The sequence below is a fragment of the Cricetulus griseus genome, chromosome 2 (genome assembly GCF_003668045.3).
Source record: "Cricetulus griseus strain 17A/GY chromosome 2, alternate assembly CriGri-PICRH-1.0, whole genome shotgun sequence".
Classification (NCBI taxonomy): Eukaryota; Metazoa; Chordata; class Mammalia; order Rodentia; family Cricetidae; genus Cricetulus; species Cricetulus griseus.
This window is the reverse complement of record NC_048595.1, coordinates 420,402,676-420,416,341: the sequence shown is the minus strand read 5'-3', so window position 1 is coordinate 420,416,341 and position 13,666 is coordinate 420,402,676. Positions and strand designations below refer to the sequence as shown.

The 13,666-nt window shown below is 41.4% G+C and overlaps 1 protein-coding gene across 6 annotated transcripts in view; it reads right to left on the bottom strand.

The window, feature by feature from the left end:
- Positions 1-13,666, bottom strand: part of Unc80 (unc-80 homolog, NALCN channel complex subunit) — a 176,704-nt gene that overhangs the window by 36,887 nt on the left and 126,151 nt on the right. For all 6 annotated transcript variants that reach the window (XM_035441010.1, XM_035441013.1, XM_035441011.1 and 3 more), the window contains 9 exons: positions 12,887-13,070; positions 11,697-11,791; positions 10,332-10,421; positions 9,258-9,359; positions 7,671-7,851; positions 5,240-5,508; positions 3,076-3,210; positions 2,598-2,736; positions 1,937-2,033 (listed from right to left, as the gene is read on the bottom strand). In XM_035441010.1, coding sequence (XP_035296901.1) covers positions 1,937-2,033; positions 2,598-2,736; positions 3,076-3,210; positions 5,240-5,508; positions 7,671-7,851; positions 9,258-9,359; positions 10,332-10,421; positions 11,697-11,791; positions 12,887-13,070 — 1,292 coding nt within the window. The remainder of the gene's footprint in view (positions 1-1,936; positions 2,034-2,597; positions 2,737-3,075; positions 3,211-5,239; positions 5,509-7,670; positions 7,852-9,257; positions 9,360-10,331; positions 10,422-11,696; positions 11,792-12,886; positions 13,071-13,666) is intronic.

Sequence of the window (13,666 nt, the reverse complement as noted above, 5' to 3'; positions counted from 1 at the left end):
AGATGAATGATAAACAACTATGGCCACAAATTATGATGTGGATAAATCTCATGACAGAACACTGAGGAACATAAGTCAGATGTTAGCGAATACTCATTAGACTGTCTCACTGAAGCACAGTTAGGAAATGGAGCTGACTTTCCATGTGGGAATGAGGAGAGTGGTGCTCTAACTGATTCTTTTATCTGGGTGGTAATTAAAAGCCATATAGATCTGCTAACTTTATGAGCATGCACTCAATTATAGAAATATGATTTAAAAAACTGTTTACATGAGTTCTATTTATCTTTAAATAAAATACACTTTGAAAAGGAATAATTCACAATGATTTGTTGTTACACATATGGGAGTCCTGCAATGACATCTCAGGAAACAGTTACTTAAGAAACTTTGAGTCAGTGGTGGCGTACGCCTTTTAACCCAGCACTCAGGAGACAGAAGCAGGTGAATCTCCGAATTTGAGGCCATCCTAGTCTACAAAGTGAGTTCTAGAGCAGTCAAGGCTGTTTTCAAGCCTGTCTTGAAAACCAAAATCCGAAAAAGAAAAGAAGGAAGGAAGGAAGGAAGGAAGGAAGGAAGAAAGAAAGAAAGAAAGAAAGAAAGAAAGAAAGAAAGAAAGAAAGAAAAAAAGGCAGAAAGAAAGAAACTAACTTGTACTCTCCTCAGGCATCTAGAAGCCCTCTGGTTTAACTTGAGCAGAATGAAAAACAAACAGGCTCATCAGCAAAACTAAACTAAATATAACTGCAAAATAGCCGGCTCTGTTTTTTAACTCACAATGACAAGGGGTTTTGATTACAAGCTCAAATTCCTCCTGGTTTCAATGTTTTTGAATTGTAATTTGAAAGAGAATTTCATGTCTCACTGAGAACTTGGTTAAGGGGAAGGGTTTTTTTTTTTTTTTTTTTAGTCAGGTTTGGTGGTTCTCTGTGTTGCTAACAGTTCAGCACTGAGGGAACATTACTTATTTCATTTTGACAAGCTCCTAATGCCAGTGAGAATCCGAGGCATCTAACTCACAATGTGCACACTTAGGATACAAAACGGAACAGAAAGCATTTCTGCATTCAGATAGAATGGACTCAATACGAGGTTTGTATTCATTCTGCAGTGCTTCCTGGAACCAGGGTATTGCAGAGGAAACAGAGGAGTGGAAGTCTATCACCTGATAGACCAAAGATTTTTCTTCCCTTAAAGGCCACAGTCACACCCTTGCCTGACTTTCAGCTTAATGTCTAATCCTCACTAAAGATGACAAAAACCTGAGGCTACTGGTTACATTTTTATTCATTCCTGATGTTTCTTTCGAGAAGAGTTCAATTAAGAGAAATCCTGGCCATCCCTTGGCCCTTTATTATGTTCTAGGGGACAGCAGAAAACCATTTAAAGAGCAAATGTACAAAGACACAGTGAGCAGTTGGTTCCTCTCATCCTGGAGGGTATGCCAACATAGGGTCATTAAAAGGAGATGAAACGTACGTATCAGACCAGAGCTAACTTCCTGGCACTGGGGTAACTCACTTCCTATTTGAGTCCTTTGGCTTCCCTGTTCCTGGCAAAATAAAACATCAGATTTATATCATTGCCCTTCGTGTTCTCATTAGTCCTCGGAGGGGCTTTTCACAGATGGTTTAAATGTCTGTTATGAAATTTTGTTTGCTAACAGCTTGTATTACATAAGCGGAAAATATTTTTTAACAGGAGTAAACATCTTAGCCTCTGCACAGAATTCCAAATTAGGGAATTTCATATTCAGGACGATTTACAATATTTTTTCAGGTCTTCTGCCACGAAAAAAAATCTTCTAAATTTGTTTTTTAGAAGCTTACTCACCAGAATGTTACAGAAAGATATGCCAAACCTAATGTTTCCTTTTCAGTTTGATTTCTTTCCTATACTTATTCATCACAAGGGGCAGATAGAGGACCGTGAATACCTTCTGAATGACTCAGGTGCATAAGCCACCACAGTGACGCAGAGCTTGATGGCTTCACTGATGGAGAATGTCAGGTCTTCGTTTCCGTAGCAGAAATCTGCAAAGATGTGCAGTGAGTATGGGTGGCTCTGCGAGAAACAGACTGCAGCACTGCTGAAGTGCTTTTATCTCTTAGATTTTATTTCCGAATTATACTTTTTTTTTTATCTGAAGGAAACAAAATTCCACTTCCTATATTCAGACCACAGGATACTAATCTTACCAAATAGAGGATACTGAGGCATTTTAATTGTTTGAGGTAGAACAGAAAGCTTTGTCTTTGGATTATATAGAAATCTGTTCATTACATAACAACAAAAGCATTCTAGAAGACTATTGGCTCAGAATTGCTGAAATTATACTGTTTGAGTGGGGTCTACTGGGAAATACTTCAGTATGCTTTTCACAGCAGAGGATTCCTTATTATGTACATCCATAAGAAATTTGTGACAAAAAAATGTACTCACTTAATGTACAACATTGTTCCATTTATTTTTGTTTTTGATTTAGTTGCATATATTATATAACAATTTTAGTTATGTATACTTAGTTATATACATACATACACGTATTTGAACCATCGCTGTAAGAGAAAGAATGTTAAGGGCAGATTTGCATTTACCTAGTGACTTAAGAGGCTTCTCAGCCTTAACCAGCTCTAGGATGTCCAAAATATCAGTGGTTTCTCCCTCCAGTGACTGAAGCAAGTCAAACAGACACTGGGCTGACACACCTTTGCTGGACCCAGTATTGGTAGCATCCTACAGAAAACAAACCAAACCAAACAACAACAAAAAACAGTTTCAGGCTATTGATTGCCACCTTAACACTAATACAGCTGACTTCAAAATTTATAAGTTGAAATATACATCACAGATAATTCCGTATCTGACATTCTGGTGAAGAATTTCAGGGATCTACGAAATGCCAGTAGTAAGCCAAGCACATATGAAGCTTCCTTCCTGTCCACTCTGGACCTTTCCAACATCTCTACCTGCCTCTGCTTTCTGTCCAAACGCAAGTGCTGTCCACCTCCCTTGCTGTTGCCTTTAAATGTTTCATCTGGTTGGTCTTCACTTATTCTCTCAGATCTTACTCACCGGAAACTCCAGGAGAGGGGCCACACTAGCAAACAGCTGGAGCACAAAGGGCTTTCTGTGGAGAATGTAGAACTGGTGGCAGGCAAATTCGATGGCTCGTCGTAGTTGGGGATTGCTTTCATAGTCAGAATACACCTACGGAGAAATAGAGCCTTACTTACAAAGCGCATTCACAGTGTGCCAAAGTGGTGTTTCCGTCTAAAACTTCCCATAGTCATATGAAACAGGAAAGGGCTAATTCTATAAGCTGGTAAGGTGGGTCATAAGATAGCACCAGCTTATTAGGCTTCAATGTGGGTCTTTTAACAATGGGGAAACGATTGGTTTAAGGATATAAAACTGCAGTTGGACAAGAGGCATGGACTCAGTGAAGTCTTGAGGTCTACTGAGAGCATGATAAATATGGTTGATAACAATATGCTATATTTTAAAAGTTGTGAGATAGTATACTTTAAGTGTTCTCAAAACAAAAATGATGAATATGTGTGATATAACATGTTAATTGGTTTAATTTAGCCATGCCATTGTGAACATACTGTATTATGTATCATAATTGTGCATGACTTTATGAGCTAAACAAATGAATGGAAAAAAAGATAGCATCAGCTTTCTTGAGATGATTTGGTGATAGACATAAAATTCCTATAAACCATCCATATATTTTCCCCCAGGAAGCTTATGACTAGACATTTATTTCAGGTAAAGAAATGGACATGATGTTTACCTAAAAATATTTACTATAGTTTTTTTGTAATGGGGGAAAACTTGAAATAAATTAAATTAATCGTAAGTGGTAGCTTGTTAAGTAAAGTGTGGTACATGCATTGTGTACCACAATTTTCATTATCAGTTACTCATCAGTTGATGGAAATCTACTGGAAAATCTGTTTCCATTTCCTGGTTATTGTGAATAGAGCATCAGAGAACATGGGCAAGCAGGTATTTCTATAGTAGGATATAGCATTCTTTGGGCATATAGCTGGATTGTGTGGTTGATCTGTGTTTAGTTCTTTTAGGAATCTTTACACTGATTTTCATGGTGGTGGCACCAGTTTGCACTTTTTCCCCCATACCCACAACAGCATCGCCGTCGTTTGTTTTGGGATTTTGTTCGTTTGTTTTAGATCTTCAGCCATTTTGACCTGGGTAAGATGAAGTCTCAAAACAATGGAAGTGTAGTTGTTTCAAACGATGCTCTAAAGCTCAACAAGAAAATCACATGAGGGTCTTTATTACTTGAAAAAAGCTACAAATTTGAATATGGTATGATGTAGTTTTATTAAAAATAAAATGTCTGAGTGTAGATTTTCAGGGAATATAAGTTTTCTGGGGAGAAGTGATGCAGGTGATCGCTATGTTTTGTTCAAACTTTATTGTTTCAAAATAATAATGAGCATAGTTACTTTTGGTAATTAATAAAAGAAAAAAGTTGATATTACTTAAAAATGAGTAAGAGAGTCTTGTGGTAAAAGCAAATTTCTTGCCATCATTGGATGAAACAGATTGTGTTTTGTATAAACTTATGCTATTTTCATAATGTTCATTAAAGTCTTCCTCCAAGCAGGCAGCTAGAATTAGCCCTGGGTCCTGTCTGAATTATCATAGGTGCTCTGCTCCTCAGTGCAGCCAGATGCACACCAGACATGTGAGACAGAAAATCTTGCTAAAGTCAACTCCTCCAATCCCTTGGACCCAAATTTATGGCCCTAGAAATCTCGATTCAAACTGAGGTCACAGCAGATGGCAATCTGCTGTCCAGCTGGCTCAAGGGCAGCCCAGAGGTTCTCCCACTGTCTACAGCACCTGCTTGTGACTGTCTTGTGACTTGCTAAAGACACATACTGCTGGGCCCTCACAAGCAAGTTTCTTATTCAGCAGGTCTGAGATGGGGTGCAGGAGAGTGAATTTCTTGTGAGTTGTTGGGTGATTCTGAGGCTGCCATTCCAGATGCCACATTTTGGGAGCTCCCATGCTAAAGGACATGGGAAGACTATCCCAGCTCCCAACTCTGGGGCGGTGTCTCAGGATAGCACAGATGGGTGCCTTTCGCTATAACACAGAAGTTAACTTTGTCATGGAAAGATTCCTTTCCAGATCTTGTTGGTCTGCTAGGTCTCAGCAGGGCTGGGTTACTTGTGTAGCTAGGAGAGGAGATTCCGGGTACCTGCAGCATGGTGGGGAGAATCCACTGGTAGCCACTGAGCGAGAAGAGGTGGTTGAAGTGCACAGCCGTGTTGATGACAGTGGCAGCATACTGCCTGAGGAGAGCACTGTCTTCGGGGTGGAGAATCAGAGCCCCATTAAACACATTGAGAAAAAGCATGATCTCGTCTCCCCAGGGAAACTCGCTCGGCATGCCCAGGAACATTTCCTCCAGGAGCTGGATCCACAGGCTTTTCTGAAGGGTGTCAAGGCCAAACAGTTCCTTCCCAGCTGTGAGAACATGAAACAGCAGAGACTGCATTAGTCCCAAACCAGCCCCTGTCAGCATGAGCAGGCGACCAAATACCACGCACTGCACTATTTTCAATTTACTTGTTCCAACTCCAGAAGATCTGCCGCTGAATGATTTCCCAGCACAGAACTGCCTGCACGGGCACAATACTTCATCTGTAAGGATCTACACCAACACCTCTTTGTTTTAACCCGGGCAAGCCAGGGCGGGTATGTGCAGGGATATTCTAGCTAGACAACAGTTAGGACTGGGATCAATGCCTGGCTTTCTTATCACTGTTTAGACCAGAACTGTTAGCACTCAGGCATTTACCCTGGCCTACTCCTGGGGACCTAGTAGGGCAGGCACAGCAGCAGCAGCAGCCAAGATGTGAGTGACACTGTAGCTGCTGCAGTCAGTAAGTAGCGCACTTTCCCTATGCGCATGCGCTATATCCCCTTATAAAAGGCAAGACCTTCTAGCCCTCTTCCTTTCTTTCTGCTCTCTTTCAGAGGCCGCCTCTGCACCCCCCCCCCCCCCCAATAAATCTCCCATGTGAGCTCTGGTGCACAGTGTGACTTTGTGGTGCTCCTTGGCTCCAACCCGTCAAGGTTGCCTTCCTTCGATAAACTCTTACAAGAACCCTTTCTGTCAGGGACCCTGAAGCCCAGGGATGGTGATTTAAGTGGCTTGTCCTAAATCAACGATGGTAACAAAGTAAGGTTCTCAGCTGGGTCTCTTGCTATTTCTCTGATTACGCCTCATTTGAGGCGTAAGCCACACTAAAATGCACGGATCATAAATGGTGTATTCGGTGGGTTTTGCAACAATATGTACTCAGGTTAACAAAACCCAAGGACTATGTAGCTAATTTTTATCTTCTTCTAAGTTCCCTCATGCCTTTGCCAGAAGTTTCCTCACATCTTCTCCATGCAGTGAGGACTACTCTTCTGGTTTTGTTGCTCAGGATTAGCTTGGCCTCCTTTTGATCTTCCTACAGACCCTGGGGTTTGCTTACTCAAGGGACTCCCCTGCAGTAACACTGAAGGGACACTAGCCCCCTGAAGCATGGCCTTACCCTTACCCTTCTCCCGCATTCCCTCTACCTTGCTAAAAAATGTAGGATTACATTCCTGAAGCCAGCCATCAAGGTCTATTCCCTTATTTCGTCACTTCCTCTTCCTGAGGGTGACTACCAAGGTCCAGCTATTTGAAGTCCAGCAATCAAAAGCCCTCTTTGGTTCCCCTAATTAACATGCCCAATGAAAATTAAATACCTCATCCTAACACGGAGTTCCCAATTTTTCCCCCTGCTTTGGTTTTTTGAAACAGGGTTTCTCTGTGTAATAGTCCTGGCTGTCCTGGAACTCACTTTGTAGACCAGGCTGATCTCAAACTCACTGAGATCCACCTGCCTCTGCCTCCTGAGTGCTAGGATTAAAGATGTGTGCTACCACCACCCGGTTTGGAGTTCTCCATTTTAACTTTATAAACTGCTATTTTCCTATTGGCCAATGTCTGTCTCCTCTCTATCCATAGGCAGTCCTTTGTTCCCTTGGGACAAATGTCCCTGCCCCCTTTCCCTTCTCCCAGGTCCTCTATCTCCCCAATACCATTACATTCATGCCAGCCCATTCTAACACCTCCCCTCTTTCTCTTTTTCTGCTCTTAAAAATGACACCTGCAAGGTCATGTGTTGCTGCTTTTCTGCCAGAGTTAGAATGCAACCACTTTAATTTTTCTTTCCTGCTTAATAAAAAAACAAAATCTCTCTGTAAAAACAGGCATTTGGATGCAGTTTGTGCTGAATCAGGCATCTGGGAGGAGGCCCCCCCCCCACTGTGCAGGAGTCCCCTTCAAACATCATCTTCCTGCTTCCTTCACCCGCTGCATCAGTCACCAGGGCTGGTCTCCAAAGCCAGCGCTAGACTGGCAGCATCAGCATCACCAGCATCTTCTGGGAATGTGTTAGACATGTGAGTGTGGGATCCACCCTGAAACTGGTAGGTGGAGGATGGGCATCAGCATTCTGAGTTTGAACATAACCTCCAATTGACTCTGATGTACAGTCAAGTTTGAGAACCACTGGCATCGGGCGCGGTCAGGTCAAAACAAAGGCGTGAGAAAGAGGCCAAGAGGGATGGCTTTCTTCCTGTAGTACCTTGAGGGTCACTGAAGAGAGAAAACTCAGCATCAATTGCACTCCGAGGGAAGGAGGGCAGCCGAAGAAGGTCCTCCTGAAGCATGGAGACATGGGACTGCTTGTGGGCTGTGGGAATCTTCTGGGTTAGAGAGATGAGAAACAACACCCTCCCCACTTCCTCCAGCTTCCTGGTGAACACCTAGCAGGAGCAGATGAAGAACAGAATTAGGAAGCTGACAGTTGCAGAGGGCAGACACTGAAGATCTTCAATAATAAACCTGTCCGACTGAATGAAAGGGGGAAGGAAGAGACAGGAGTGTTTTTTTACCACATAGAAAGAATAAACAGTGTTTAATGGACTCTCAGTCCCTGAAGCTGTTTGAGCTTAGGGATGCTGTGGCCCACAGAAGCACAAATCAGGGATTGTCAAGAGAGTCTAACTACACAGAGCTGTATGTGTGTCTCTCTGTGTGTCATAACACAGATGCCTTTCTCTAACGGGAGCCAGCAGTCAGTGACAATTGCCACTACATCTCCAAAAATGCCTTAAGCTGTTTCCCAGCAGTTCTGGGTTTGTCTTTTTAAGAAAAGACAAAATAGAATCTAGGAATAAGCTATTTTTGAGGTGCTACATAGTTTGACCTATTTTTCACCTGGCTTAAGTTAATACTGTAAAACTATACCATGTATACTTTGTGCACATGTGGTACATGAGTGTGTACAGGTGTGCTTTCCAGAGGTCAACTTTGTGTGTCTTCACTGTCAACCTTATTTCTTGAGACAACATCTGAAATTGAGCCCAGAGCTCACTATTTTAGTTAGGCTAGCTGGCCAGAGAGCCCTGTGGCTCCACCTTCCTCCCCTCGCCCCACACTGGGGTTACAGACATACACTACCACTCTTAGCTTTTTATGTGTGTCGGGGATCAGACTCATGTCCTTATGCTTGCACAGCAAGCACTTTACCTATTGAGCCATCCCCAACCCCTTCTTTTTTTTGAGAAAGGGTTTCATGGAATCCATGCTCGCCTTGAATTCATATGTAGCCGAGGGTGAGCTTGAACACCATATCTGCCTCTACCTCCTCAGTATCAGGGTTGTAGTCATATACCACTAGATGGAATCTATGTATTCTTATAATACTACTGCATAAAAGATGGCTCAGAGGTTAAGAGCACCGACTGCTCTTCCAGAGGTTCTGAGTTCAATTCCCAGCAACCACATGGTGGCTCACAACCATCTGTAATGAGATCTGGTGCCCTCTTCTGGTGTGCAGATATACATGGAAGCAGAATGTTGTATACATAATAAATAAATAAAATCTTAAAAAATATGAAATGAAAACCCACACCAAGAAACCAGCCAGCTAATAAGTTAGAGCATTTCTATTATATGTTTCATATGAGTTTCTCTGAATACCTTATGCACTAGAATCCAGTTTATAAAACTTGCATATTTGAGGGGTCAACCTATTGAGCAAGGTCATCTATTATCCATTATCTGAAGAGAGGATCATGATAGAATTGCAGACTCTCAAGGTTGGCAATGTGTGTACAGGTTACCCTCCCCAGATCATGACCCAGAATAAAAGAAGAGGGTTAAACACCTGCTTTTGAATGAGCTCCTGCCCCCTTTCCGGATGCATATGAACAAGGTTCAGCTGTGGAGATACGGACCTCCGGAAAGGATAAATATCCCGAACATAGGTCTGCAGTGGGTTACACACAGAGAGAAAAACCAGTGCAACACTAGTTACTTTTTATTTTCACTTCCCCTTTATCCAAAAGTCAGGCAGACAAAACAGTCATTTATTTTCTAACGGTTTTTGTTCTTGCTACCTTACACTCCTCATATCCGTAGATCCTTAAAGAAGGCAATACCCACCCCCTTCTCAAGAAAGCTTCACTCTGCCCACTCTGGGTACCATTTTCAGCACTGGGCGCAAGGTCAGGAGACACAATACTCTATTAGAGGATTAACTTAAAGAGATGCTGGGGACCACCTGAAGTGTCATTTTGTTCATTAGATCAAGTCACCATCATCATGTCTAAAGTAAGGGGAAAAAAAGCCAAAACAGCTAAAATTCCAAACAGGCACACAGTTGCCATTACTGTATACATGGGATGGCTGGTCTTCACTGTCAGCTTAACCTCATGCGCTGGGCACTAGACTGAAGAAAATGGAGAAAGTGGGTGAGCACAGGCACTCTTTCTGGGCTTCCTGACTGCAGATGCCATGTGACTGATGGGCCCTTCTAGTTCCTGCCACTGTGCATTTCTGGCCTCAGTGGATTGTATTCAACTGCAAGCCAAAATAAATCTTCCCCTCAAGTTCACTTCTGTGTGGTATTTGGTCACAGTAATGAGGAAAGCTGCCAGTATAATATGAAAATATGAAAATTTTCACCCATATCAACTATGATGAGTAGTTAAGTGCTCAAACTGACCTATCTCTTTCAGTGATTACAACCACCCCAGCACACATACTATTAATCACTTTCACTTTACTGATAAGGGTACTAAGGGGTAGAAAGATAAATCAGTTAGTCCAAAGCCCAAGAGCCAAGTGACCATGCTAATAAACTGAATCAGTGACGCCTTACTAGTAGTAAGCTGCACAGAGGTAAGGTTTGTCGAGATTCCCACACAAGTCATCATGGACATCATGACTGCATATTTACCTTGTTGTAGTGGATAAGATTCCATCGTTTATCCATGAGGAAGTAGTGTGTTGACTGGGATTCTGGGATGTTGAAAAACTCTAGACACTCCTAGAACAATAGCAACAAATTTTATAAATGTTTCTCAAGACAATATTACCTGGTAGATAGATAATATGCAAGAAAGACACAAAGCAATTCTCTTAGGGACATGAGAACATACAGTGATACATTTATCTATAAGCAATATAGTAAAGGCTGGTAATGTCAACATCTATTCTTACACTATCCAAAGTAGCACAGTTTTAATTCAGATGAGTGACACACTGTGAAGGGACAGTGGTACTTCCTGGCATGAGATTAGGGAAAGTATAATTAGAATGACATCAAGAATAAGCCAAACTATAACTCATCCAGTGCTTATTGCAGGCTGGCTCCAGTGCTTTTCATGGAGATAAGGTGTATACTCCAACTAATCTGACACTAGCGATGGAAGAGGAACTGCCTAGAGGGGTGCTGTGATTTATGATACACTGGCTGTAGTGATGCATGGAGAGGACACACTGTCTGATTCTTGATATCCACCACCCAATCCAAGTGTGCATTTGGGGGGTGTTAAGAGGTTGCTAGTCAAAAGACTTCGCTGTTCTCTGGAGATCTTGAAGAAGTCTGAAAGAGGAGTCATGGCCACACTTACACTCTCCTGCTTATATTAGGGTCCAGAACTGGGTTCCAATCTTATCCAGCAAGGTAAGATTACTAAAGATGCAGACTCCAGATGAGTGGTGATTGCTGTCCTAGCAGACTTATTACTTTACATCGAAAGCCTTGTAGGTACAAGTAGTGGTAGCAACCAAGTGCACTTCTTTTGAGGGGGATTGTTTTAACCACTAGAACATTCATTCTTTGCCTGCCTGATTTATTCTAAGGGATATATTTCCTGTCTCTCCAGTGATTTCTGTACTGTATAGATTGCTTTTGGTATTACATTAGTTGACAGCTAGAATTTTTACCTCTGCGAGCACAACCAGGGCACAGCAAAAAACCTAAAACAGTAACACCAAATGTTCCCAAACCGGAATTCACAGCTTTCGGGGGAGTTGGGAAAAACATCCACAGGCAACACTGCTGTTTGAGACAGAATTTTCCCAATTTCTCCTGATTTAACACAGAGCTAAAATGTCAGTTAAAAGTGGTGGAAATTATATAAGTGTACAACAGTAGAGGGGGTTCTGGAGAGTGAAGAATTGGATGTGTTAGCTTGAATTCAGAAAATGCCATTTATTAAAATTCTAAAACATATTCACTGAGGAGGCCATTGGTATGCATAAAAAATTATGCCTGTCAAAAAAAAAAAAAAAAAAGAAAGAAAAAAAACTTCCCTACCTTCAGCAGGGCTTCAAACTGAGTATCTTCATGGACTGGTAACTGGGTTGGAATGTCACATTCATTCTGACCATGAACTACCAAGGTTTTGGTACCTATCCAAAATTAAAATAACTATGAACATAGTCTTTCATGTAAGTTTGCATTTAAGACATTAAAATAGTATCAATAAGCTTATCTTTTTAAGTTAGTTTGCTTGCTTTTGGAACAGGCAGTAGGGTCATACCTAACCCAGGCTGACTTCCAACTAGCCATGTAGCCAAGCTTTTAAGAATGTGAGTGACCATATGACATTTTTCTGATATTCTTTTGAATACTCCACACAGCATACAAATGCATAATTATTCATCACCTGTTGGATAATTATCATGAATCAGGCCTTTCAAAAAAGTATTTAATGTACAGAAACTAATGCTTTCATCATAATTGTGAGTTAGGAATTACATGTATATCACACACACACGGAAAGAAAGCAAGAGAAATGATTTTATTTTTCCACAGCTAATTCTGATTGTAAGGCGGGGCTGATTTTAACTTGGGCTTCTTTGATGTTGGAACCTGCTCTCATCTCTGCATAATTTAGCCTTTCTCTTCATTTCAACACATGTATCCTCTTACATTTTAATACTCTCTGCACAAGGATAAGGCATTGTTAAAGTCGTCATCTCAAGGACAGACAGGCTGGGCTGAGAGCAGAGGAACTGTGTCCAGAGCTGACAACACACATTGTGTTCTTTCCTAGTTCTCCCACTTCCTGTTTTTCCCCTCTTCCAACTTTTCAGAAAGCCTCCTCTCATTGAGCTTACAAAGGCTCAGGGTCCTTGCTGTACAAACAATGTCATTCAAATGGCAGTGCCAAAAATTCACTCACAATGGCTTTCAGTTCAGCTGGCACTCTGCGATAGACTTAAATAAATCTTTAACCTTGGCTGCTCTTCAAGGGCTGATTCATTGGCACTCTGTTCAGATATCTTCATTTTCATCTCACTGACTTTTTGAAGGGGCTATTATATTTCTTCTGACTGTACTAAACAAAAAATTTTAAATGCATTCAATACTAGATGTTATAGAACTCTCTCTTGTGAATGAAAAAGTCTCAAGTCTTTGAGGAAAATACATAATATATATATATATATATATATATATATATATGTGTTATATATTACATATATATTAGTTATATAGGATACCTGGCATGGAAGCAGTGACCAGCAGCTTCACTTCACATTGCTCCTTCTTCATCGTCTGCTTGAGGTCCTTGAAGAAGAGGCCCTCCACATACCCAACCACTTCCCACAGGAAGGTCAGTGTGGCAGAGATGGCATCCATCCCCCACTCACACGGGGTCCTCACAAAGTACATGATGAGTCCCACCTGGACCAAAAGAACGCCAACCTCAGAGCCATGTTCTTCATGCACTCTAGTTACCACGCTCTTGGCTTTTCTTTTTAAAATTAAATCATCCCTTCATTTGTAGTCTTTGCTCAAATACTTCCCTTAGCACTTCCAGTGGCATTAGTTAGGCAAAGACAACAGAAAAACTTGGTCAAGCTGGTTTTCATGTGGATTGGATATTAATTTTTTCCTGAGCTAGCCAACAAGTGGACACTGAGAAGGAAGACCAAATTTGTCATAGACACAATATAGGAATTACAAACATCACCTACACTTCTAGATTTATAGTGTGGGCTAAGTTTATCACACTGCCATAAATGCATATGCATATGACTATTTTTGTTATAACAGAAAGGGAGAAAATGTCAACAAAGATACTTATTTGTCTGTCTGCCTGACTGCCTGGATTGAGGGATAATTTCAGAATAGTTAATGTGCCCCAGTCTCCAAAGAGAAGGCATATTTATTTGTGTTTTAAGAGGAAGACTGTGAGGAAACAACAGATAAATCTGAGAGGGGCCAGAGAGAAGCTGTTGGAGCATGATAAAGCATAGGAGCTGCTATGGAAAACTACA